Here is a 27923-nt window from a genome sequence, read left to right on the forward strand (position 1 = left end):
CTAATCCTGCATTTCTTTGAATGCCATAAAACCATCTACCTGTTCTGTCCTCCTTCAATTGTTTTTGCTCTTTATTTGTTGTTGATTTATACTGTTTGTTTCAGTCTTCCTATATTTAATAACATTGATGTTCATATCTCTTTTGTATATATTTTTCTTTGCACTCCTATCTCTCATCTTGTTTCCTTCTTTCCCCACATGAGCTGCTAATCATAAAAATAAAAAACTTTATCCCATCATCTGAATCCTGTAAAAGATTTGTAGTGTTTTAATCGAGATGTCTGCTCTACTTTCAGTATGTTCCCATGGGTTGTCTCTATGATAGCATAACCCTAACCCTGGGAACATCCAAGTATGTGTTTATGATTGGCATATAAATATAGGGAACATAGGATCCTGGGACCCATAGGTCCCTTTGTAATGCCTTCGTCGTGTGTCATATAAATGTGGGGGAACATGGGAACAAAGGAATGACCAGTTTCTAAAAAGTGGGCTTTATGTACTGAATGCAGGCAGATCTATGCAATGGTCTTAACTGTGGCTGTGTCTTGTCAAGTCATAGTGCTTTATACAATACTGAATGTGTCAAAGCAGCTTTACAGAGTCAGCTGGAAAATGGTTTGTCAATAATGCAAGAGGACAATGACAAAGTGTAATTTTTCCAGCTAAAGTCAGTTCATTGATGATTTAGTGATATCATCATTCAGTTCAGCTCTCTTCCAATAGTGTCTGTGCAATCAGTCAAGCGTCCCCAACTATTAGAAAGCCAAAGGTGTCAAGGAAGCAAAGCTCCATCAGTGACAGAATGCAGAAAACCCCTTGGGAGAAACCAGGCTCAGTCGGGGGGGCCTTGTCAGTAGAGAAGAGTTGCATTTACATTTTGATTAAAGGTCTGTTTTCAGTGACATGAATAAGTATGTAGGCTATGTATTTAAAGATGTAATAATGATCATGCATTTAATATATATGTATTTAAATATGTAACAATAATTTATATGTAATAAATATGTATTATAATTATTTATTTATTTTTTATTTTATTTTTTTTATTTTTATTTTTTTTGGGGGGGGGGGGGGGGGGGGGGTCTAGTGCATTGAATTCAGAAGCCATGGCTGTATATTTCTGGTGTATATATAGATTAAGATTGAGGTTAGGGTTAAGAATAGGGTTTGATCAGAGTTTAACCTTATTACAGTAAAACCTTTGTTTTGTCGGGTGGCGGCCCATGATTCAGCCGGACACCGGAAGCTGTCGCGAGACTCTGCGCTAAATCGCGGCGCTAGCTGAGCTCGCGCTGAGTGACAGGCGCGTTGTGTGAGCGGCTCGTGAGGTCGCATTGAGGGCAGCAGAGCCGTGTTTTTCCTATCCCAAAGCTCGTTTCGTGTCAGCCGCAGGTGCTGTTTCGTGGAATGACCCAGTCTGCTGAGGAGAAAAGGGATTGAGGTTGACTGCAGCTGAACACGCTAAAGTTTGTCGGGATTTTCCGGCGGGTGTGTGAAGGTAGGCGGCTAAACGAGCGCGCTAACAGACACTGTTGATAAGGACCGTTAATTAACGGCAGAAATTCACGAGGAGATATTAAACGAGATGTTGGTCGTTTTATTCACTTGTAGTCCATAACTGTACTTATAAGGTTTTACACCTTAAATATAAAGTGATATTGAGTAACGTTAGGTTTTTCCCGGCTCCAGCAGTCTTAGCATGTTAGCACAAATCTCACGAACTGAATTTCCCCACATCAGAAACTGACCAAAATAAACGCTTGCTGCCGTTGTAACACATTTTATAAATAATTTCTGTCTCACCTTGAAATAAATGTGTACAATTCTAGTCTAAATCGAAAGTGTATGGTTGAAATGAGCATTCTTGCCGTCATTAATCTAAATTAAACAGTCCAGTCAATGTTTTATGATGTAGTTCACTCAAAACAGGCCTCTCTAACAGGGTTCAGTAGTTGTGAGTCCTGTTGTATTACAAACTAATGTTCCCAGTTTCTGATGAATCAAATGCGAGCTGATTTTTATTGCCGCCTTGTTTAATAACTTGCTTCTGTCTCAGAGTTGAGTTTAGTAGCTCTAGATGACTAGGACGGATCAACTGCATTTGCTGAGCAGACGTAAATAGGCATTGGGTTGTTTTTTTTCTGACACCAATGTTTAGCAAAGCAGTTTTCAGTTCTCTTTGCTGGTTTTACTGTGAAATGATGTCTGAGTGAGGCTTCATTATTCTTATCTATGGAGTGAATCATTATTTTTTTTAGTTTAATACTTAGTTTTAAATTAGTTTTAACTAATTAGCATTATTTATTTTTTTAATACTTTAGATAACTTTACATTTACATTTAATCATTTGGCAGACGCTTTTATCCAAAGCGACTTACAATTGGGGAATACAAAAAGCGATTAATCTTGAAGAGGCAATCAGACCGAGGAAGTGCTCGTAACACCAAGTCTCAGTCATTGTTCAAATAAGTACAAGCTAGTAAGCGGAGAGAAAGATAGATTTTTTTTTTTTTTTTTTGAGTTTAGGATGAAGTGAAGTACTGCCGAAAGAGATGAGTTTTCAGTTGTTGCTTGAAGATTGACAGGGAGCCGGCGTTCTGGATAGGGGTGGGAAGATTATTCCACCAGCCAGGAATGGTGAACGAGAATGTTCTGGAGAGTGATTTTGAGCCTCTCTGTGATGGTACCACAAGGCGTCGCTCACTAGCAGATCTCAAACTTCTGGAGGGGATGTCATTTCGTAATAGTGAGTGGAAGTAGGAGGGTGCTGAACCTGTGGTAGTTCTGTACGCAAGCATCAGTGTCTTGAACTGGATGCGAGCTGCCACTGGTAGCCAGTGCAAGGAGATGAAGAGAGGTGTAACATGCGCTCTTTTGGGCTCGTTGAAGATCAGTCATGCTGCTGCATTCTGAATCATTTGTAGAGGTTTGATTGTGTTTGATGGCAGACCAGCCAGAAGAGCATTGCAGTAGTCCAGCCTAGAAATGACAAGGGCCTGGACAAGAAGTTGTGCAGCATGCTCTGTCAGAAAGGGCCTGATCTTTCTGATGTTGTGTAGTGCAAACCTGCAGGATCGAGCAGTGTTTGCAATGTGCTCTTTGAAGGTCAGCTGGTCATCAAAGATTACACCAAGATTTCTGACCGAAGTTGATGGGGTAATCATTGATGAGCCTAACTGAATCGTGAAGTCATGCTGTAGAGTCGGAGTGGCAGGGAAGACCAGAAGTTCCGTCTTTGCCAGGTTGAGCTGTAGGTGATGTTTTTTCATCCATGCCGAGATGTCCGCCAGGCAGCCTGAGATCCGTGCAGCTACCGTTGCGTTATCTGGTTGAAAAGAGAGATAGAGCTGTGTGTCATCGGTGTAGCAGTGATAGGAGAAGCCATGTGCATGTATGATGGGACCCAGCGATGTAGTGTATGTGGAGAAGAGGAGGGGTCCAAGAACCGATCCCTGAGGAACTCCAGTGACCAGTTGATGTGGTTTGGATACCTCCCCTCTCCAGGCCACCCTGAAGGATCTACCGGTGAGATAGGATTCAAACCAGCGAAGTGGAATCCCAGTGATGCCCAGTGATGAGAGGGTAGACAGGAGAATCTGATGATTGACAGTGTCAAAAGCAGCAGAAAGATCCAGCAGAATGAGGACTGATGATTTGGAATCGGCCTTTGCAATTCACAGGGCTTCAGTGACTGAGAGTAGCGCAGTCTCTGTTGAATGGCCACTCCTGAAACCTGACTGTTTAGCATCAAGTTTGTTGTACTGTGAAAGAAACTGCGAGAGCTGGTTGAAGACAACTCATTCGAGTGTTTTCCCTACGAATGGAAGGAGAGAGACAGGTCTGTAGTTATCTAAAAGTGAAGCGTTTAATGTAGGTTTTTTGATCAGTGGGGTTACCTGAGCCTGCTTGAATGCTGTGGGGAAGATGCCTGTGAGGAGAGATGTGTTGATAATGTGTGTGAGTGCCGGTAAGAGTGTGGGAGAGATTGTTTGGAGAAGGTGTGAGGGGATCGGGTCGAGAGGACATGATGTAGGATGGCTGGAGAGGAGAAGTTTGGATGCTTCTACCTCGGTGAGGGGACAGAAGGAGAAGATGGGAGTAGAGCAGTGGATGTGGTTGATTGGAGGTCCTGTGGAGTTGAGAACTGGTTACTGATACCAGTTCTCAACAGGTTACTGGTTAACTTCATGTTGGATACACCTGTTGAAATGGATGCAAATAAGCTCATATGAGTCGGGTATATATTATGTTGAGTGGGCAAGAGATTTATGAAAGTAAACCGCATCCCTGAGATCTTCTCGGGACTTTGGTTCGAAAGGTTGTGTTATTTGTGTCAGGCCTTGCCTAAGATTTTGCCCCCACTCCCTCCCCGCCTCCAAAAGCTAATTGCTGTTGTTGCTTTTGATTAAAATTACATTTGTAAATTTTTCCACGGTTTTCTCTGTTAACTGTGAACGTATGCTCTTTTTCGCATTGCACTTCTGTTGTAGAAATTTATATAATTTTTAGTGCAACAGTAGTTATTTTTAGTGCAGGTGTCCTAATATTATGAAAAAAAACTTGACCATCTAACACTGGCACTCACAATTTTGTTTCTATTCTATCTACTTGATTTCTTTTTATTAATTATATTTTCTGTTTTTAGATTGAGCAGTACCTCTGCAGTCAGCTGATGTATTGCTCCCGCAAAACACATTTGTTGTGTCTTAACAGATATTATGGCTTTATAGTAATTAGATGGATAAAGATTAATGACAGAAATGTAAACAATACTTATTAACATAATGTTCATTATTTTACACAAGTGGACTTTGTGAAAGTGATGCGAGGCCAAGTATGGTGACCCATACTTGGAATTTGTGCTCTGCATTTAGCCCATCCGAAGTGCACACAGCAGCAAACACACACACACCGTGAACACGCACCCGGAGCAGTGGGCAACCATTTATGCTGTGGCGCCCCTGGGAGCAGTTGGGAGTTCGGTGCCTTGCTCAAGGGTCTCATCTCAGTCATGGTATTAAGGGTGGAGAGAGCGCTATACATTCGCTCCCCCACCTACAATTCCTGCCAGACCTGAGACTCGAACCTTTGGGTTACGAGTCGGACTCTCTAACCATTAGGCCACGGCTTTGTTAATAGCCGCATGCAGTTGCTGTTATGCAAATTATATGATATTAATGTAAACAATTCATTAAATAAATTGGATTACTCTCTTTACTGTTGAGCACACAATTGTGTGCATTTTTATGTGATATTCCTTTAAGAATCAGCAGGCGGTGCATTGTTAGTGTGAAATTATAAATTAATAAATGATTAAATATATATATCACTTTAAAAAAGTGTACAGACCAGTTATCGATTGTCTAATCCTAAGATCTTTTGACTTCCACCTGATCCATTTCACTTGTCTTCAGACTAGGGTAATGCTCATTTCATTGTTTTTGTCTGCAGTATGTAGTAATTTATACGAATATATCACAGGTAAGCCCTGCTATAATCTTTCATCTGGTAGTTTCTCATTCATGTGAGAACAGCATATTTCTCACCTCTTCAGCCTGAAAAACGGAAGTCCAACCACATTTCTAGATATGATGTTGTCTTTTAAATTATGAGAAGAGGAGGATGGGGAAATGCAAGTTTAACGGTTTCGTATACTGACTCATTGTTTTTTAACAGGACATATAGGTTAAACTCAAAGCAGCACTGTCCAGAGGTGGCAGTAGTTCTATGAATGTCTTTTAATTAGATTTGTGACTTTTATAGTCAGGTTTGATCTTCCTTCCAAAAACAAAGGATGTGGTCTTTTGTATGTTGCTGATGAGCTGGATATTTTGACAAGAGCTTGAACCAGGTGGTTTTTTTGTTTTTCTTGTATTTTCTTTGATCATTTTTGACTTTACAGAGGATGATCAGTTTTCAGTATTAGTATGAAAACATTCTGTTTTGTTTCATAGATCACCTTGCACAGTTAGTGTGATGATTTAAGAAAAGCTATTGTCACATTCCCCGATGAGGTTGACTTTTTCAATCCAGGCTCTAGATTTAGTTTCTTTGTAGTGTCACACTGAAGCTGTGTTGCTCAGTCACCATCAGACTATTCAGTTAGCTAAATTCCTGAAAATGTAGTTTTATGATGATCAGTGGGATGAAAAATAAGTTGGACAGCTGATGTTTCAGGGCTTGAAGCTGTTTGGACCATAATAATTTTGTAAAATTCTGTGACTGTTAAGAGCAACAAATTAATCCAGTTAGAATATAATAAACTGACAAACCGAAATCCACTGAGGTTAAATAACATGTTTCGTCTTTCTTAACTGTGACTAAACAGGCTGTGAACGGCAACATTCAGTTGAGAAATTGTGGTTAAGTGGCATCAGTTACGTGGCAGTGACACATTCTTTGTTCAAACTTTGTGCTTTTTCTTTTCATTTATCACCTGATAACACAGTGAGTGTTTGCACTCAAGATGTGTTGCCAGGGATCCGTTCTAATCAAGGGGTAATTGTTTTCCTGGTTAGCATGATCTCTCAGTAAATGCTATAACTTCAAAGAAACATTTTATTCTTTATCTCAGAGAGAGAGAATACAAGTATTGATGCAATATTATGGAAAAAAAATTACGAGTGATTGTATCAGCACAGCCTTATGATGGTATTCAATTTAATGATAGCAAATGAGACATTCATAAATTATAATAAAAAAATGTGCAGCTTGTTTCAAGTGAGTTCTGCCTTTTTTTTTGGTTGGTACACAGGAACGTATTTTTTTTCTTTATTTTTCCTTTTCTCACCATAAATATAACCATGGCATGGTGTTAAACGATAAACAAACATGCATCAGTAAATTCATATTTTGAACTTCTGCTCGACATTGGAGGTCATGATAGTATTTCGTTAGCTCTTAAATTATAAAATCGGTTGACTTCGAGTACTTATGTTAGACACAGCAAGTCTAGTTTAATATGGTTTAAACAAACTGTCTTTGTCAAATGTTTGAGCTTGCTGAAGTATTGTGGGTTTCATCCAACACACTAGGGCTGAACGATATATCGTTATCGTATCTATATCGAGATATGAACTTTCAAGATATTACTATCGAAAAAAGCAACGATATAGACGATATAGATTTCCCCTCTCCGCGCTCGCCCCGCCCTGCATACAACTCTGGCAGTCACACAACGAACATCAGTTTTACGAGTGCCCTTGAATGCACCGCTGAGGTCCCTATTCGACCGCAAACTTGTATGGTATAGCTCTGGAAATTCAGACACACAGAGAATCAGCTGTTCATCCATTTTGTGTTCGGTGCTTGTTTGGATGCCCCGTTTCTATTGGCCGCGCGGGGAAACGTCACAGAGCGCAGCGGCAAAAGTTGAACTATTTTGAACTTTGACCAAAAGCTCGCCGCTGGTGCGCTCCGCTGTGCGTGCGCTTTGGTCGGCGCAGCAACTAACCGCCCTCGCGCAGCGCAAGCCATTGAAATGAATGGGTTTCATAGCGCAGCGCATGCCGCGTCCTGTGTGAAAGGGCCTTTACGCCGTACGAGTCGACGTCCACCAGTGAGTTCTTAAAAATAAAACTACACTTTCCAAATTTTTTTGTATTATGATGTTTTTATTTTTCTGAGAAATGCTTGGTTTTCACCGAACCCGTAGTCATATCGTATCGATATCGAGATATCTGGCATGAAAATCGAGATATGAAATTTTGTCCATATCGTTCAGCCCTACAACACACCCACCCTCCATGGCCCTCAGGCTCTCTCTGAACCTTTATTTGCAGTCTTAGTTGAAGTATTATCCTATGACTTCAAAAGACTTTCATCAGAGCAGCTGTTATGGTCCACAGATTGTTCAGTCTGCCTTTGATGATCAGGGAGGTTTAGCTGTGTTCATGCTGTGTGGAGGAATCGGCCTATCTACGCCATCCTTACATGGAAAGAACCATCTGAGTGAATTCGGTAATGATACCATAATTGAGTGGGCAAGGTAAATATTAGGGCTGGGTATTGTGACCAATTCTGCGATTCGATTCTTATTTTTATGGTTTCGATTCGATATCGATTAGCTATCAATATTTCATTTAAAATGTTAGTTTTGCAGACATGGGATCCATATTTTGATATAAATGCTGGTAACTGAAACTCTCCTACTTAAGTTTATTACTGAAATACACATCTACATTAATAATAGGGTGCACACAGTTGTTTTTTTTAGTGGAGCAATCCGAAAGATGGTGACACCTTCAGGACGAGAGGTGAATATTCATTTTCTCTTACGTGAAGCACGCGCATTAAGAATCGATTCGGGGATTTCCCGAATCGATATCGTTGCGTTAAACTGTAGATCGATTAAAATCGGAGAATCAATATTTTTTTACCCAGCCCTAGTAAATATTATTTTTTTGTTGTTGTTTGAATGTCTATTTTTGTCCTAGGGAAACAAATGGAAGAAAAGGAGAACAAGTGTTTCACTGGCTTTTGAGGACTGACATGCAAAAATGTGCTTGTTTTCGAACATAATCTGAATTATTTGGAGTTGCAGCTTTTTTTGGGAGCCAAAAGGTGTGGTCATGCGCTATATCTCTCCATCTTGTTTGCGTGCAAGTGTTTTTTCCAGACATCATGAGTGACTGGAAGTCGTTTGCTTCTGAAATGCTCCTAATCACATCTGAGTTTTAGTTCTACATTACCTCTGGTCATTTTCCCTCTCGGGGGCCTCAGTTTGGCATCTGATCGCCTTTTCTACACTGCCGTTACCATTTAAAGGAAGAAAATTCTCCTGTCTGCATGCCGACCAATCCTGCAAAAGCAGAAATGGACCAAAGCTTTCAAGCAACAGCACCTATGAACCTCTCCAAGTAACACTGGATGAGAGTAGTGTTCCTTGAGTGCACACAGCCTGGCCACTGTTTGGATTTGGCCCCTCACCACAGAGGCATCACTTCAGAAGAATTGTGTTTGGCTGCATGTGTGTTTACTATATGAAAGCCAGCAGAATGGTTTCCCTATGACACCTTTTCACACAAAAGGGATTGTCATTCTGAACAGGTCCCACATGGTTGTAGCAGCATTTGGAGACGAGATTAAGTTGTTGATTTAAATAAAGTGTTCGTTCAAGGTCTGTTGGAGTAAATGGTTTTTTGCTGATCAATGTATGTGGCATGCTTTGTACTAGGGGTGGGAGAAAAATCGATGCATTGCGATTCTCTCTCCAACGATTCTGGATCGATTCTGAGAATTTCAGAATCGATTCTGATCTTAGTTTTTAACCAGATGTGCGATGATGCTGAGTTTGCTTTAGAAACACCCGTGTTCTGCTTGCTTCCAATTCCACATACACCACTCGAACCTTCTGTAAAATAATCTTTCATAAAGTTCGGAAAGATTGAAGCGAATTACAACGACATTCACGGACTTGCACAGTGCACCGGATGTGCTGTGAGAGACGCACGCTTTGTTTGATGTAGTGTTGTCACGATACTGGAATTTCTAACTTCGATACGATACCTTGAAAAATATCGATACTCGATACCATTTTCGATACCATGGTGAAAAAAAATGCCACAATATTAAGGGGGTAATCTTTTTTAATTTAAAGATAAAATGTAACAAGTCGAGAACATGCGGTATATTTTACATGAACAAAAAATGTCTTGAGGTACTCCATTTGTTGATTTATTTATTAGTCTTTTATTAATCTTAGTTAAATGTTAATTGAAACTAACGTTTACTAATAAATGTACTAATTAAAATCCAAAGTTCTATTTGTTGATATTCTCATTTGCTTCATAACCAAAATATTTCCAGATATAGGGCCCTATGAAATCCGTTTTATTTTTCCACAAATTCCGTTTAATTTTTTTCTACATTCAATTTTTTCCATTTTAATTTTTCTGGACTCTTATTTTTTAATGGTCAAATTAAATGCTATTAATCTAAAAGCATGTCTAATTCATTAAAATCATGAAAATTATACAATTTAACATTTAATTTATTAAAAGTGTAACAAAAATGACACGTTTAGGGCCGTATGAAATGTTTTATTTTTTTCTCACCTTATGTTTTATTGTTACCAAATTCTGGTTTTAGCATGTCTATTATTTGAATGCATACAAACAATTTTTATTTATTCTTACAGTAGCCTTATGAAATGTGTTTTCCCCCTCAGAAATTCTGTGTTGTTTTCCCCCTCAGAAATTCTGTGTTGTGTATTTAAATTTTACTGGATATCAGATGAAGGCATAAAACAATTTTATTTAATGAAAATTAAACATTTACATTTTTGGCAAATGAATGGGATTTACTATTAAAATTAAAATATTTTGTGATTATTTCTTTAAAAAAAATTAACAGTAGTAGTATTATGTACATTCTACTAAATAATAGTAATATAGCCTATTTCTGGTCTTTAATAGGCTAAGTTAAACCGAACTTTTATTTTGACGGGTTGCCGTGAATACTTTTAAAGTTCTGTGTGTGTATGATATGATGCTAGTTTTACTCAAATTAAATGGTAAAATGCTCGCAAAGTGCCTTTCAGATCAGTTCTTGAGATATTGTTGATGTATTTATGTCCTCATTGAGACGGCATACGCTGAAATCACCGCGAGCGCCACATTAGTAAACAAAACCGCACGTGCAGCACATTCACACAGAGACGCGCAGAACATGCAGGATTCATATTTAAATCCACTTTTGCAGCTTAATATTTACAGATACTAGTCCATATCGCGATTTGATTTAAGTGTAATGACCTACTTTTGATTAATTCATCCAAACTTTGACAAATTCTGTGACATTCCGCGTTAAACTGTAAATTCCGTGTTTATGACTGGATTCCGTGCGCGTTCTCTGCATCGCGGAGATCATAGATCCCTACAGATAGCGCTCCTGCTGTGTTCTTTAACAACCAGAGCAGTCATCTTTCTATTCACTTCACTTTTGCTATTTAACCAGAGCGAAGGAGACGAGTGCGGTCACGTGTGGTGCTTGTCCACGTGCCTTTGGAGAGAAGTGAAAGTGACAGCTCGGCTAGTATCGGTGTATCGATACTTCGGGAAATTAATATTGGTACCGTTCAGATATTTCAGTATCGATATTTATCGAAATATCGATATTTTTGACAACACTAGTTTGATGTTACACTTGAAGTGTGTGGTCTCGCTCGTCGGTATTTACAAATACTCTACGAAGTCATCATTTATGTGGTTTGGAATGCAGTGGACTAATATATTTAAAATATGAACCTCACTAGCTGCTGCTTTCAATTTCAAATGCTGACGCGCGCTTTGTGTAGACTGCTGCGGCTGTGCTCCGTGTAAGTGGTTTAGTGTAGCCTATGTTTTGTAGCTTGTATGTTTTGAAGTTATATTAGTTTAACATTCTTAACATACAACTGTTTGAATTATTTTTTTTTTAATATTTGTAATTATTTAAAAAAGTACTTAATTACTTATGTAAGTATATGTAAATGTAAGGATTTTAAAATTCTCAAGTCGGTAAACAAATTAATTAATAAGGGGGAAAAACGTAGATCAAGAATCGTTCTGGAATCGGATCGTGACTCCCAGAATCTGAATCGGATTGGATCGTGAGGTGACTAAAGATTCCCACCCCTACTTTGTACATTAAGCTATTCAGACTCTGGTTTATTTACTTTAAAAGCCAATGGTGGTTAACTATTATCTTGGTTACCTTTTCCCACGCAGTAACATAAATGCACATTCGGTCCTGTTAAATAACAAACTTGGGTTTTTATGTTATAGCAGATTTAATTCCTCCACCTTCCTCTTTCCTGTCATTAATTTGCAGCGTCCAGATCAGTGTAGGCCTGCTGATATGGGTTAAATCTATGTAGACCCAGAGGCTCAGCAGGCCTCAATCCTGGCTCTAGATTGCACACTTCCATCCAGAACCCACAGCTGCTTTGTGTTTAAGAGGTCATGCTTGCAATATCCCCCACCTGGGCTACGAGCCAGGATGCTCTGTACACCGCACACACAAACTAACACGTATCAATATTTGGAGACTCATTCTCTTGTTTTATCTTGTTTTTAGAGCACTTAGGAGTCTGGTGAAGAGACCCTGCCATGCGTGAATACAAGCTTGTGGTGTTGGGCTCTGGCGGTGTGGGCAAATCAGCCCTGGTAAGTACAGTATACCATATCATCTTCACCAAACCCCAGAGCAGCTTTACTCTGCTCAGCCAAGCAATGATGTTGATCCACAGTAATGATCAGTAGATGATCAGTAGACCATGGCTTTGGTTTTCTGTGATTGTCATTTGGTTCTATAGCTGTAAAGGTCTTCAGAAATCATTCTAGCATGCTATTATTACTGGTGCTCAATTATTAATCATGGTAATTATTAAATTAAAAACAACTGCGCTGCTGTAAACAGTGGTATTTTTCTTTTTTTTTAAGAATTCTTTGAATAGGAAGTAAAAAAACAGCATTTTATGTGAAATAGAAATCTTTTGTAAAATTATGGTTGGCTTTTGGCCTTTCCACACTGAGCGTGATGCGTAAAAGGTGATTTGACACAGAACGTGAAATGATTGTTCGCCTTCTGCTAATTCACGCCTGCACGCAATACAACAATTCATTTTTCCTCTTTTCCTCAGATATGTCACGTATATGGATTCAACATTGTCTATTTGCTTTCATATGTTTCACACTTTTTTTTTTTTTTTTTTTTTTTTTATAAATACGGAACATTTAAAGAGCGAACACGCTCTGACTCTAAAAGTCCTCTACTTTGGTGTTTTTACACTCGTGCTCAATGCAGTCTTCTGAGATTTTAGTGCCACCGAGTCAACCTTTTGGGTAACAGCAGTCGCTCTTGGCCACGTGATGTAATGCTCAAATCTTATTGGATGGCCCGTGTTTTCGCTTTGCGAAACTAAAAAGATTCGTCAGACTGGTTAAAAAAAAAAAACATTTGCATTTTCAGTGCGTGAATGTTCGCAGTCTATGTGGAAGCATCCATAGGAATCTGTTGTATTATTCCAGCACGTCATCGCATCTGATATTCATTTAGTTTTTTCGCGCTCTGTGTGGAAGGGCCTTTAACTGTCACTTTTAATCAATGTAATGCGTCCTTGCTGAATAAAAGTATTAATTTTATTATCTGACTTTAGCCCAAACATTTGAATGGCAGAGTTCTCTACATTGATGATAGGAAATTTTTCTTGAGCACCAAATCAGCATATTAAAATAATTTCTGAATAGTTACGAGATATTGGAGACTGCAGTAATGTTAAAGTGCAGGCATGAAAATACAGGGCTCAACAACAGGATTTTTCTACTGGCCCAGTTGGGACAGAGGTTAAAATGTTTACTAGCCCTGTCTAAATCTTCCAGATATTCGTGGTGTTCTCTGAATTCAAGTGCTTCCCAATGGATCTCACAGCACTGCTCGCGTGATCAAGACGATCAGCAAGTATTATTAAAAACAGTAATCTGTAGGGATGTAACGATTCATTCAACTCATGATTCGATTTCCGATTTTGATTTCACGATTCGATTCCCGATTTAACAAAATGAGATATAAGACAAATTATAAATGAAAGGTGTCCTTTTATTATTGCTTGGATAAAATGCTGCACGGTTTTTTTTTATTTTTTTTTAGAATAACGATTCACGATTTTATCACGATTCTTTGTCATGTTGGTTTTACTATGTTGCAAGTTGTCTGAGCATTACAGCCAAACTAATTTCCCTATTATAAAGACAAAGCCTTTCAAGGTAAGACATTTTTTTTTTTTTTTAAATGGCAGATATTTAGGCCAAAGCGGGCGAAGATAAAAAATCTTTTTCATTATTTTATCGTTCTTATTAAAACATAAGAACAAAGAAACACATTACAAATACACATAATATACAGATAAAACAAACAGTGCTGTATTTTCAGGTGCAATAGGTGTATTTAGCAGGAGCATTCAATGAAATTGAATGAACAAATATAAAAATAAAACACTATATAGACTGATTCCTAAAGCAACTGTATTAAAGTTTTTGTCAAGAGTAGTGTAATTTTTCTCTTTACGTTTTGTTAACGTTAAAGGAATAGTTATAGGTAAAAGGTAAAAATTCTGTCAATTGTCATAGTGTTTTATTTTTATACTATCATTTACTCAAAAGTTGTTTTAAACCTGAGTGAGTTTCTTTCTTCTGCTGAACATAAATGCTATTTTGAAGGTGGAAAACCAAACAGTTGCTGGTCCACAGTGACTTCCATAGGATTTTTTCCTACTATCAAATTCAATGTGGACCAGCAACTGTTTGGTTACCCACGTTCTTCAAAATATCTTCTTTTGTGTTCAGCACATGAAAGAAATTAATACAGGTTTGGGACAACATGTGAGTGAGTAAATAGTGACAGAAATAAAATTTTAGGGTGTTCTATCCTTTTAATGACAGTCTGTTTAGTTCTGTCCCTTTAAGACCTGCACGCATCTAATATATAGGCACGTATCCATTTTTCTCTTAACTGTTTACTTTCATTTTAGACACCACCAACTGAGTCAATATGTGAACCTTGTGTTTTGACAGTATTAGCGCAAAAGATAACTTAGTTCAGTAATCAGGTGCTGTTTGAAAGGGTTTTAGTGCGCGAATGAAACATTTAACCAGCGAGCCTTGTATGCAAATAAAGTACTTTTGCGATCGCGAATAAGTGCAGTGTCCTGTCAGAGTAACTCTACTGCTGTATGTCGTGTTGTACAGTATATAGAGACGGAGACCAGAACTGTATTTGACATAATGTGTGCTGTAGCACGATACTACGATATTTCTTCAAAAGCAGATCGTGGAGACATTTTTATCATCCACGATCAAAAACCGTCACATCACACACCCCTAAATATAACACTATAATAATATACTAATATAGCACTTGCGTATTATTGCTCTTTTGTTTGTTTTGATTGCTTCTATTGTCCTCATTTGTAAGTCGCTTTGGATAAAAGCATCTGCTAAAAACAAAATGCAAATATAATATAAATGTAAAATAACAAAGCTAAATTGAAATTTAAAAAAAAAATCAAATAAGTAACACAAATACAAGAAATCTCTTCATATAAACAAAATAATGCTTTGTCTGTGCTCTTTCCATTTAAAATTGGAGGCAACCACTGCATTTTAATCATGATCCAAAGAAAGATGCTGCATACATACAACATGAGCAGTTTTTAATCTAAATTAGGTTGTATAATGTCGAAATTTGAAGCAAAAACAGAATGGTCTGACTTCAGTTTTGTGAAACTATACATAAAATATATCTGCATGAAACGGAAACAGCAGACAAGCTGAATGAGATGCGGATTCACTCTCTGCCAGCAGGTGGCGCTTAAAGCATTTCCTTGGTTTCCGCTGTAAACAAAGCAGCTTTAATATGTAAAATTACCTTTGCCTATTCAGAGGCAAGATAAAAAGGGAAAAAAACATCTAAACTTTTCTAAAGACTGTAAGTTCCCCTCAGACATGCATTCATATAAACTCCTACCCCTAATTGAATCCGCTTAGCATCTCAACCGCTTTAAATCGTCACACATTTGAATCGATTTTCAACCTGCTCGCAGTTAATCATTACATCCCTAGTAATCTGCTCACACCAAGCTGATAATTGGTCCATTGGTGGTGCCATTAACGCTGTTTCATTCTGCTTTTGGAACCATTATATTGAACATTTATCAAACATGTATTATCGTTCTATCAAGGGAAAAATGTTATTTTTAACGTTATCGAATTATTGCTCAGCCCTATTATGACATCACGCTCTGTAGCTTCAACGTAAAACAAATATAAAAAAAAATCAACAAATAACAAAATGCTGCAAACCTGCAGCTTTAAAGTTTATCTTTTAATTCAAATAAGAGGTCATGCCAGGGGTACATTCTTGTTATGTGGATTAATCAGTTGACGATTTGACATGATCCAGGATTGTCAAGTTCTTCAAAGCTCATCCCGGAGTTGCTGTCATAGCAACAGGTCCGTTAGCTCTAACCTGCTTATTTCATGTGAACAGGATCTTTTTAAGTGTAGGTGATACTGAAAGTCTGTCCCAGTCACTGCTAATTTCTGCTTCCTTATTAACCCAAGACAAAAAAAAGAAAAGTGATTTTGCAAATAATTAAAATGTTGCGTAATCTATAGATGATAATAGACACAACCAATTTTACTCATTGATTGATTTATTCGGTAAGGTAATTATCTGAGCCATGCATTAATTTGAGCAGTGAGCTTTTATGCAGGTGGCTTCGATGCATCGCAGGAAATCTCATCAAATCTCAAAATACTTTTATGATGCACAATAATTTTAAATACAGTTATGTCTTAAGAAATTTTAAATAATTACGTATAACAAATCAGCTTCAAAATTAAATGAATTGCTAATTACAATACTCTTGACATTTGAAAAATACAAAGCCTGTATAAATTCAGAAAAATGAAAAATAATTGAGAATAATAAAAAAAAACGGTTTCACATTTTATGTATTATAATGTATTTTATGTATTTTATTCCTAGTAAAAAAGTAATACATTTAAAATAGATTTATTTCATACTAAGTATAGTTCAAATCTATTAACATTTATAATAGACATATAACTGGAGACTTACTGATATAAAAATTATAATTAAACTATATTAGGAGTACTAGTTGTGCACAATGCACATTTTTGTTTTATATATTAAGCCTAAAATGTCACTATTGATGAGGATTGTATGATCTTTGAATAATATCAGTCTTTAAATGCAAGATATTTAAAGAGCACCTGAACTATACTTTAGCACGATCAAGAATACTTAAGTATATCTTTAGTTGGACTTCAGCACTACTTCCCCACAATTAAAGTGCATTAAGTACAAAATTAGTTGTTCCAATTTAGCTGACTTTAAGTTTGCCAGTTCAGCGTACAGTTGCGTATTTATAGTAAGTACATATGTAAATGTATTTGTAGTATACTTAACACAAAATAAATGTATTTCAAATCGTTTTAAGGAAATATATTTTCATTAGTGATGCCTTTTTACTCACAAGGCCACGTGATTTTAATTTTTTAATCTTAATTATATGATGTCATTTATAGGGATGCACCGAAATGAAAATTCTTGGCCAAAACCGAAAAAGAGGAAACCAAGGCCGAAACACCGAAAGAAATTATGCCAATTATTAGTACCATTGCATTTATGGCTATGACTGTGTACTAACTTTACTAAAATCAAGGCATTGCAATTGCATAAATTAATATTAAAGTTTCAAAGAATAAATCAATTACAAATAATGCAAATATTTATTTAGCACATTGCAACAATGCACAGTATAAAATAAAATTCAAACTAAAATGTTTAACTTGACCCCACTCATGTGTACATTAAATAATAATGTACAGGCCTACTGGCCTGCTGAAAGGTTGTAAAATTAAATGTTCTCTCATAAAAACAAAGTGCATTTAGGTCAAGTGCATTTTCAATTTTTCTCTGTAGGACTACTACAAGAAAGTGCATTCAGAACAAGTGCAACTGCTTAAAGATACAACAATATTTTCTCTGTAGGCCTTCAACATAAGTGTATCAAAACAAAGACTGCCATAGCCCATATGTTAACTGTAGAACTTTAACAACAACAAATGCACCAAGAATTGCAGATGTGCAAAGTGGATAATAAATATTTAAACACTAGACAAGCCCATTCTACTTCTTGAGGTAAAGTGGCAGGTTTTTCTTGATGAAGAGTAGCTCCTCTGCTTTATCACAGTGAAGTCTGTTCCTCTTCTCATCAAGAACATGAGCTGCTGAACTGAACAGTCTCTCGCTGTCAGTGCTTGTGCACGGAGCAGACAACTTGTGTGCCATCTTTGCCAGGTCAGGTGATTATTTCTCCAGTAGGCAAGAGGGTGATCACTTCTGGGGATGGGGACTTCAGACAGATAACATCTAGCTGTTGAGCTTGTCATCTGCCTGACATTTGCGAAAGATTTGAGAGAGTGTATTTAAATAGGGCCAGTGCATAAATAAACATTTTTATCAAATTAAAAAAATATCTAGCAGAAATATGGCTACAATTGTATAGTTACATATATAGTAGCCTAAGAACAGAATAGCCTACCTATTATTTGAGGCACTTTCTTGCAGGATTTCACTGACAACGAGGGTGCATGCCCCTCATCTGGTGCAGAGAGACAAGTCTTTTTTTCTGCGCTCTGATCTCCTTCTCCTGCGCTGTTCCGTGCGCTTCTCCGTCTCCGGGTTCTCCGCATCCATCGCGGCCTGGATCATTTCTCGTGCGCGCTGCTTTATTTCCGCATCCAAGTAATGGACTTTATAACGCGGATCAAGTACAGTCGCGATGAAGTGCAGAGGATCCGAATAGATCTCAGTGAAACGTGTGCTGACAGACTCTAAGAGTGTACTTTTCATTGTTTTCGGCCGTATTGTTTTGGTGATAAAAGTCTTTCGGACGAAAACGCACTTTTGGGCCATTTTCGGCCGAAACTTTTCGGTGGCCGAATATTCGGCACACCCCTAGTCATTTAAGTTGCTGTCTTGAAGCCAGCCAATCACTGCGCTGCTGATCATGGTTTTGAGTATCGATAACCCCTTTCCAGTGAACATTAACAACACAAAGTAATTTCAGACAATTTAATAAAGATATTTTAATCGAATCTAAATAGTTTGAAGAACACAATTAGCCAGAGATCACTTTTCAGGATTAAAAGATCTTGTGTCTGTCAAATCATCTCCAATGTATGAAGTGAGGTATGAAGAATGGACCCCAGAACACACAGATTTTCTATTGGTCAATCATCATGTGATCTATAAATTTGCAGATCAAAGTTCACCAAAATTTGGAATGCAGCAAAATTAAGAAATGTTCATATAAACTTGTGCCTCTGGTCTCCCACATTTGCGTATGTCAGAGGGACAAAAAAGTGTATCGTGACCACCCCTTCAGAGAATATATAGTGGTTGTTGTTTTTGTTTTTTACTTTTGACACTGACTTATGTACAGCTTTAATATCTGTGTCTCTTGCAGACGGTCCAGTTTGTCCAGGGAATTTTTGTGGAGAAATATGACCCGACAATAGAAGACTCCTATAGGAAGGTAGAAATTCTGTGCTCAGTAGCCTTTCCTGTATTTTGTTCAATACCTCAGTGAACAATGGTAGCTTATTTCTGTTTCATTTCTTCTCCTCATGCAGCAAGTGGAAGTGGATAGCCAGCAGTGCATGTTGGAGATCCTGGACACAGCAGGAACAGTAAGTCCTTTTGGCCTCCCTGTTTCCTCACTTCAGCCAGCAACAGCTGGCAACGTACTGTAACCACATTAGCGGAGAAAAAAAGATTTCACAGCTCTGTACCCAATTTTGGATGGACCCAAATCACTTCTTATCCAAACCTGACGTGCAAAAATTCATTTTTAAAAAAGGACCCAAATGCAAAAGTTGTCCACGTTTGCACAGCTTGCAGCCCTACATGCCAGTGGTGAGTGGTGACAACTGGGTATGACACAAACCTACCTCATTTCTCTATTAAATTTATTCTCTGATCCTTCTTCATAGCATTTGTTACCTATATATTTTTAACCCATGTTGCCAGATAATGTAAATTTTCCTTTTTTTTTTTTTTTGTATGCCTGTTTTCTGTGGAATTTCACATTTTGTTTCAGGGGAAAAAAAGAAGAAAATCTACAGTAATGCTTACATTTTTGTTAATTTGATTTAGTTGATTAATTTTGGAATCACCAATTGCATTTAGATTTTTTTTTTTTTTTTCTCGGCAGAAGTTTTCTGCAAGCAATTCCAAGCAGATAAACTGCTTATGTTGCACCTCAAATGACAAGGAATTTATATTTGTGTTAATATTAACAACTAAATCTCCTGCCTTCATTCTCACGAATGGCTCGGGTACATTGCATAGTGCAGGTTATAAGGACCACATAATGCTGCTGGTTTGGTCATTTACACACAGAAGCATAGATTGACTGAAGGATATAATCTAATTATTGAAATGTATTTGTTATAAATAATAAAATATTGTTTAACGGTCAAAACAAAAAATCCTGCTGTACCTATGGTACGGCTGCAAAGTTCCTTGATTATTACACCGGAACAAGAGTATATATCAGCCTAGAAAATAGCAACTTTAAATTTTCCGTCGTTCTTCTTACACAATGTAATTACAGAAGAGTAAAAGTTTTAAGTAGGAAAATTATCGAAACTCTTTGGTCATTTTTGAGCGAGATGCTAATGGTCTAATCCAATTCAATGATCTATGCTAAACTAAGCTAATAGTGCTACTGCCAGACCCGGAGATCGGCTGAATGGATTCAAAAATGGTAAAACTCAACTGTTAACTCTAGGGGAGTTGTAAAATGAGCCTATTTTCAAAAAAAGTGGAGTGTTCCTTTAAAATCACCCGAGACCCAAAACAACTAATATCATACCCAGCTCGTGTCTGATGTTTTGAATCAGAATCAGGGTTAAACTGTGTGTTTCCAGATTCAAGTGGACACGTGAAGACCTCTAGCTCTCAGAGATTAGACTAGAGGTCTTGAAAGTCCGTAGCATAATAGCATGATGTGATGTTTAATCATGTGAATTAGTATTTGCAGAGAAAAGCCCTCAAGTAATGCAAGACATTACATCAGATTATATTGAATTAAAAAGAATATATTTTTAACAAAATCTGAGATGTTTCTGTCCCTTCACTGAAAGTCAGTTCACCCAAAACTTTGACGCTTCAAAAAGTTTAGTCTTTTTGAATTTTTTGAAGTGTTGGAGTTTACAAAGTAACTTTTTTTGCTTTTTTTTTTTTCATTGTGTACTTTTTACCTCTTTCTCTTTCAGGAGCAGTTCACAGCTATGAGGGACCTGTATATGAAGAACGGTCAGGGCTTTGCTCTTGTGTACTCAATCACAGCGCAGTCCACATTCAACGACCTGCAGGACTTAAGAGAGCAGATCCTACGAGTAAAGGACACAGAGGATGTAAGTATGAGAGAAAACATTGCTGTTGAGTGGACGTTGATGTATGGATGCATGCAAAGAGAAGTACTTACACAATTTAAAGTTTCTCTTTCTTTCTGTGTCAGTAACATTTAGAAAATCAAAGATTTTTCTTCCTGTATACATTTTGTATAATGGTTTGCTGATTATTTGTATTAAACAAGTGAGACAATTTAGTGTGCAATTTAGTCTAATGACATGTTGCATGGAAATTGAATGTTAAAATCATAGCAATCTATCACAAATATGCTAAACTTTATATTGTCTGCAATATTGTGAATATTCTATAAATTTCCCAACTCTAAGCAAAGCAAGAGTACTGATAAAATGAGTCTGTTATCTCATGCGTCTATACACCATCTCTGCAGCAGCCCACCCTCAACCCAAGTCTTCTGGCTTCCCTCTGTTCTATGTCAGTCGTGGGAAGCCCTTTTTTGGACAAGTGTAGAAAGAACACTGTGTGTGTGTGTGTAGTGTGAAGCACTGGCCCAGGGGATCACAGCCATGAGCAGTTAACATCCCTGGAATGTGTTTTGATTGGCCTTACACCGTGTACGTCTCTTTCTGTCTCTCTCATGACACTGCATCTGCGGGTTGGACCGCACTATAAGTCCAGATCCCCAGCAAAGGTTCAGATCTATTGTGGCTGGAAGGCATGAATGGGCCACACATCAGTTGAATACATCTATTTGAGGCCAGCTGTTCTCACTAAGAGAGTATGAGTGAATTCCTTGGATTCTGGTTTTATCTTGCGTAATAATTATACTTAATGATTCCGGAATTACATTTGAGGGAGCACCCATAGTTAATCATAAATAACTGAATGTTTGTTGTTAGATGCAAATGGCAAGGACAAAGCAATAAAAAGTTGTCATCTTTGTTTTTACTGTTTATTTTGTGGCTCCAGTTTTGTCATATTCAGTTCAGACTGCTCATAGTTCCACCAAAACGTAATTTCTTCGATTAAATAATGTCATATTATTTTATTATGATTTTCTCCACATTGGCTGTTTTTGAATCGGTTTTAAATTTTTCTGTTAAACAAAACAAAGCAGAACAAATCCACAATATTTCTGGTAGGTTCTTTTAAAAAATGGAACCAGTTCTGATTTGCTCTTGAGTAATTTTTTTCTACAACCCGACTGATGTCTGATGTTGGACATAAAAGTCAAAAGAAGTCTGTACAATGTTTGTCTGTTGTTTTGGACCCGATTGACTTTAATTGTATGGACATAAATGGTTGAAATATCTTTCAAAATATCTTTTGTTTTCCACAGAAGAAAGGTTCTGTTCACACAGCAGGGCTTTGCTGAAAATACGGTTGTGAGTTCTTTTAAGGTCTGGGTGTGTGTTTGTTAGGGGTATAACGGTACACAAACATGACGGTTCAGTATGTACCTCGGGTTTGTATGGTATCTACAGCAGGATAAAAAAAAATTGCATTAAAGTTTTTTTATTATTATTATTTAACAACGGTTTACTGAACAAATTGCTTTTTCTTTAAATCAATTCAATTATAATTTTCTTGGGGATAAAAATATACATTAAATAATTAAGACATCACTAACAAGTAAATATAATGATGTATAGTCTAATTAGAAAATTTCCTCACCGTCACAACCCTAGTGAGGGCTGAGATGTCAATTCATATTTATTTTACGTTAAACTAGTAATAAAGAGGAAGGGATGATCGCACTGCCATTTGACTGAGGCGTTAATGCCAAAGCAGCATTTATTGTCTGAATTTCCTTAAAAAAAATTGAATAATTTGTACACATGCGTACCGAACCGAAAGACCCGTACTGAAAATTTTCGTTTCAAATAAGTGTATTGTTACACCCATAGTGTTTAGTTACAGAATGCGGCGGTCAATCCTGTAAATAACGAACTGTGTGTGAACGTAACTGTATTAGGGAGTCAAACACTGGACTGACAACCATATTCTTCTGCTGTGTGAACATAGCCACGTCACGCAGTTTGAGACAATGTGAGGTTAAGTAAATCATTACACATTTTTTTTATTTTTTTTAAGTGCGACTGAGTTGGTTTATTATTGCTTTTATGCTATCACTCTCATATAGGTCTGTCCTTGTCCCCAGCTTTATTTGGTGTCATTTAGTTTAAAGCTGGAACATTCCTAGTTCTGTTTCTCTACAGAGGCTTGTGCTGAAATATCTGCCCTGACCACTACCTCTTCCTGGTTTGTTTAGATTTTAAACCTTTTCCATCTGGCCAGTCCAAACATGGCAGGCTTCTGGTGCTTGAAGGGTAGTCTAGTGAGAGAAGCGCTCTGTGTGCTCTCCACTGTTTAAGGCCACAGAAGGAAATGGGAAAACTGAGAGTGTCCTGCATCTTTATAGGTGGCTTTAAATCAATTACCTCTGCACTCGCACACCGTTTTACTGTAGACACACACACTATAGCAGACTGTTATTGTCCATGTGTACTGTCTTTGTTCAGTTTATTGGTTACTTGCTTATAATAAGCAACGTGTCTGGTAAAAGAACAATGTAACTTGTAGCAGCTTATAGACCGACTACAACAGCTGACCAACTTGGTGAAAATATTATCAGAAAGCTCAGTTTTTCTGTTCTTCTTAGAGATTACCATAATAGGTGCTTACTGAGGTTTTAGTTGCGGCTGGTATGATTGTGCACATTTAAATCATGTCATGACAAGTGGTTTGGTGACAGCTTCAGGTATAAAATTGAGAATAACGTTTGGCATCTTTCATCTTCACTGGTCTAATAAACTGTAAATGTTACTAAACTAGCCTACAATGCATTCATAAATGTTGCATAACTGTTTAGTTTCCATGGTGAACTGGTAGATCCACATAATTACCTTTTGTGTAACTTCCTTTTTCTCCTCCTCTCCAACTGCAGGTGCCAATGATCCTGGTGGGAAATAAATGTGATCTGGAGGATGAGAGGGTGGTGGGGAAAGAACAGGGGCAAAATCTGGCCCGGCAGTGGAGCAACTGTGCCTTTCTAGAGTCCTCCGCCAAATCAAAGATCAACGTCCTTGATGTGAGCATGTAACATTTACTCACACTTGACATTTCCTCCATTCAGAACGTATTCCATAGTTTCATGTTTATATTGAGTACTTTAAGAGTATCTGTTTGTTTTTCTTCCCACATTGCAGATCTTCTATGACTTGGTCAGACAAATTAACAGGAAAACACCAGTGGAAAAGAAGAAAGCGAAAAAGAAATCCAATTGTATCCTCCTGTAGAGCCAGCAGCAGCTCATAGCCAGGTCTGTCATCATGCCACAGTTATATCATCCAACATTGATTTATTCATTATTTATTCAAAGCTTCTCCCAACTACATCCTTTTCCATAGACTTGATTATATTGCTCAGGCCAAATAATTTCCCAGTATTCAGAAATCATATTCAAGAAAAATGTGATATGTAATATATTCAATATGTGCTACAAGTAAAAATCTATTAAAATTAAAACATTTAAAACCTGGAATTATATAACCAAAATACTACAGATGCTGCGTACCAGATTTGTACAGCCAAAATAGATCAACGGTCTTGATTGGCCGATACAGTTTTTATTTTTGTTAAGCTTTTATAATTAGCTCTGTTATAACTTGTTATAGCTAAAGTCTCTTCTCATTGTCTGTAACTGAATTAATGTAATGACAAAAGTTTACTCATTGGTTAAAGATTATTTATAAATATTTCTTTTTATATTGAATTATTTGGTTTTCATTTAGTTCCTTTCATTTATGTTGTTGCTCATTTTATTCTGGGCATATCCCAGTTTTTTTTTTTTATAAGCTTTGTATTATACTCTACCTTTCAAACTTGCTATTATTATTTTACTTGCTGTTGATTGGGATTGAAGCTGCTGATAGCAGCTGAAACCGATAGCAGATTTTCCAGGCCAACTCCCTGGTATCACACACTAAACGTGTCGTTTTGTACTTGCATGCCCGAGGTGGCAGTCCAAACATTAAACGTAATCTGGCAAAAGTTTGCATTGACAAGTTTAAAGATTGGTGTTTAACAAAAATGGTGCAAATGGGAAGTCAAAGTGTGATCTATGACATTTCTGTTTATGAAGCATAGACTTTATTCAGTCCTCAAAACCATGTGACGTAAATGTGGGTATACAAACATTTCATATTTGCTGTCTCTCTGTGTGCAGATTGAACTCTTTTGCAAGTGCGTACACACACACACCAGTTGCTTACCAAGTTTAATCTTTGCTTTATTTACTGTAAGGCCTGTTTCATACCACACACACAAACACCATATTTATTATGGTGCTCTGAAGGTTACAACATTCATCACTGCAAAAGTGTGTGCAAGTGGCGTTTCAGTGCAGTGCCCTTTTTTGCTGGATGAACTCAGCTGAAAAGGCATTATATGAGTGCAGTGTATAGGCTTTTATTAATCCGCATTCCAGCAAGGTGTTCAGCATTTAGGTCTGGTCATGTGAAGCCATGTATTTGCTTGTGCAATTTCCATAAAATCTTCAGTAAATTGGTTTACTTAAACGTTTCCACTAGAGGGCAGCATTTGTTCAGTCTAAAGCAGTTAGAAAGACTTGTGTTGTACTATGTGGTAAATGTGCTTCAATATGAGTGTTTGTTTTTATCGGATTGTTTTGTTTTGTTTTTTCTGTGCAGAATGCTGTATTGAAGAACTGTTAGCTTGTTTGGATCATGCCAGCATTCCCATCCTCAGTGAGTGATTCAATGGAACAGCTGACTGACTGACTCAAAGCAGCACCGGAAATAGCAAACGAGAACAACTCTTTTATTTCCCTTTTATGTTGGCAGTAAAATTTGAGGAAAAACTCAATTTCCCAGAAGCAATTTCAGTAGAACTGATAACATCTCAACATTTCCCAGACCTTCCGGACTTTTTACGTCACTGACTGTGGCTGATGAAGAAATTAAACTAACCTCATATTAACATAATAGTGAAAATTAACCTCCATAAAAGACACATTTTTCAGTTACTCTACCAAATGAATCTTAGGGCATAATACCTCCTGGATTTTTTATTTATCTTTCATTTCCCTTTTTGCTGAAAATCTGGTGGCAATATATAAAATCCTCCAACTTCCTCTAAAAACCCATGGATACATCTGTTCAGAAACTTCAAGACCTGCACTGTCAAGGAGAAAATCACAGAAATTTCACCACGAATGTGTTTTTAAAACTCTTTCCCATAAACTCTTGAACTCTGTGCTTTTCAATGGCCTCATCGCCTGTTGAAGAAGCAGGACGAGAAATCCGAGTTAACAGTATTCATTTGCGCAATACTGCATGTTCAAGGACATGAAGGATGACGGCGTTTAATATCCAGTTATCAGCAGACAGCATGAGCATCTTTAAGTGTAGATGTTGTAAATGATGTCAAGTTCAGTTGTTTTCTCTCATAAGTTGTACTTCCATTTATGATACAATGTGTAAATGTCTATAAATGACAAACATGTATGTAAATGTTTTGCTGACAACTATGGACTCGTTCATCAGGAAGTACTGCCCCCATTCCCAATGTGACATTTTGTATTCAGTCACTTGGCTTTCCTAGCTCATGTATCATATTCTAATGCCGTTCTGTTTCTTAAAGACTGTTTCATAAGTAAACAGGCCTTTTATAGTGCAAAAAGTGGGGTAAGGAATGATCGATTTCTGTCTATCGAGACTGAAATATATTGTACTAAACCAACTGTTTCCTCTTGGGTTTTTCTGTCAAAAGATCTGGCTTTTAAAGATTATTAAATTTTAGTACCTTTTCATTATTTCTGCCAGTTTGTATTTTATTGGATTAACAAGATGTTTCTCCTGGTATGTTCTTAAAGAGCTAATTCCTCATATTGATGGAATGGTCTGTAAACCAAAGTGCATTTTTTGACCCTTTTTATTCTGACAAAAACATTGACAGTGGTAAATGAGGCAAAAATGTGAACCTAGCAATTCTACAATTGACATCAAAGATTTAAGAACTGGGGTTATATTTACATTTTTATAAACATACGGGACTGAATAACATCAATATCAGTTTTCATAGTCAAAAATGATCAAATTGTGAAAAAAATCAGTAGACAGATCAGATCAGCACATATATAACCTCAGTATTAAAACGAATTAATGTGCATTTTGTTTACATTCAGAAATGTCTCTTTCAACATTTTAACAATATTGTAATTACAGTAAAACAACACTGCCAACATGGAAAAAATTCTTAAGTATCAAAGAAATTGAAGTATCCTGTATTTTGTGTTTCTTCATGAAGAAGGCTGCGGTCAGCAGCACAAATGAACAGAGATTAAACGAGTGTAATTCATTACATTTCTTAAACGGTAGTTTGGCCATTCATTTACCATTTTGTCATAACTTCAAAAGTGATAACATACCAGTGTAATAGTTTTATAGTTTATATAATTTATAGTGTTTTTTAGTTTTTGCCATTAATGTTAATATATTAATAGAGTTAATATTCATCATGTTCATTCATTTTAGTCAAAATTTTAGTTGACAAAAAATTATAAATTAAATAATATATTAACACACGCACATAATGTGTGTGTGTGCGTGAAATATATTATTTAATTATACTGTGATTTAGTGTTCCCTTAATTGTTTTGAGCATTATATATATGTATATATGCAGTGTTGGGGGTAACGCATTACAAGTAACGCGAGATATGTAATATTACTTTTTTTCAAGTAACTAGTAAATTAATGCATTACTTTTTAATTTACAAGAAAATATCTGAGTTACTTTTTCAAAAAAGTAACGGCAGTTACTTTTTTCCCATTTATTGACTGACAGTGCGCTGTGAGAACATGCTGTTACTGTAGTTCTAGACTAAATGTGAATGTGCATTAATTCATCCTACTCGCAAAAAAAACATTTAGTATTCATCAAAATGAATT

The 27923-nt window shown here is 37.0% G+C and overlaps 1 protein-coding gene across 1 annotated transcript; it reads left to right on the forward strand.

The window, feature by feature from the left end:
* The first annotated feature begins 1241 nt into the window (after positions 1 to 1241).
* LOC306856891 (ras-related protein Rap-1A-like) lies at positions 1242 to 27348 on the forward strand. The gene is made up of 8 exons (XM_079396428.1): positions 1242 to 1501; positions 12061 to 12149; positions 19040 to 19108; positions 19206 to 19262; positions 20853 to 20993; positions 23897 to 24040; positions 24159 to 24271; positions 25662 to 27348. The coding sequence occupies exons 2-7, from the start codon at positions 12093 to 12095 to the stop codon at positions 24246 to 24248; spliced, it is 558 nt and encodes a 185-aa protein (XP_079252554.1). The 5' UTR covers positions 1242 to 1501; positions 12061 to 12092; the 3' UTR covers positions 24249 to 24271; positions 25662 to 27348.
* The last annotated feature ends 575 nt before the right edge of the window (positions 27349 to 27923 follow it).

This window comes from Barbus barbus (genome assembly GCF_936440315.1).
Source record: "Barbus barbus genome assembly, chromosome: 37".
Taxonomy (NCBI): domain Eukaryota; kingdom Metazoa; phylum Chordata; class Actinopteri; order Cypriniformes; family Cyprinidae; genus Barbus; species Barbus barbus.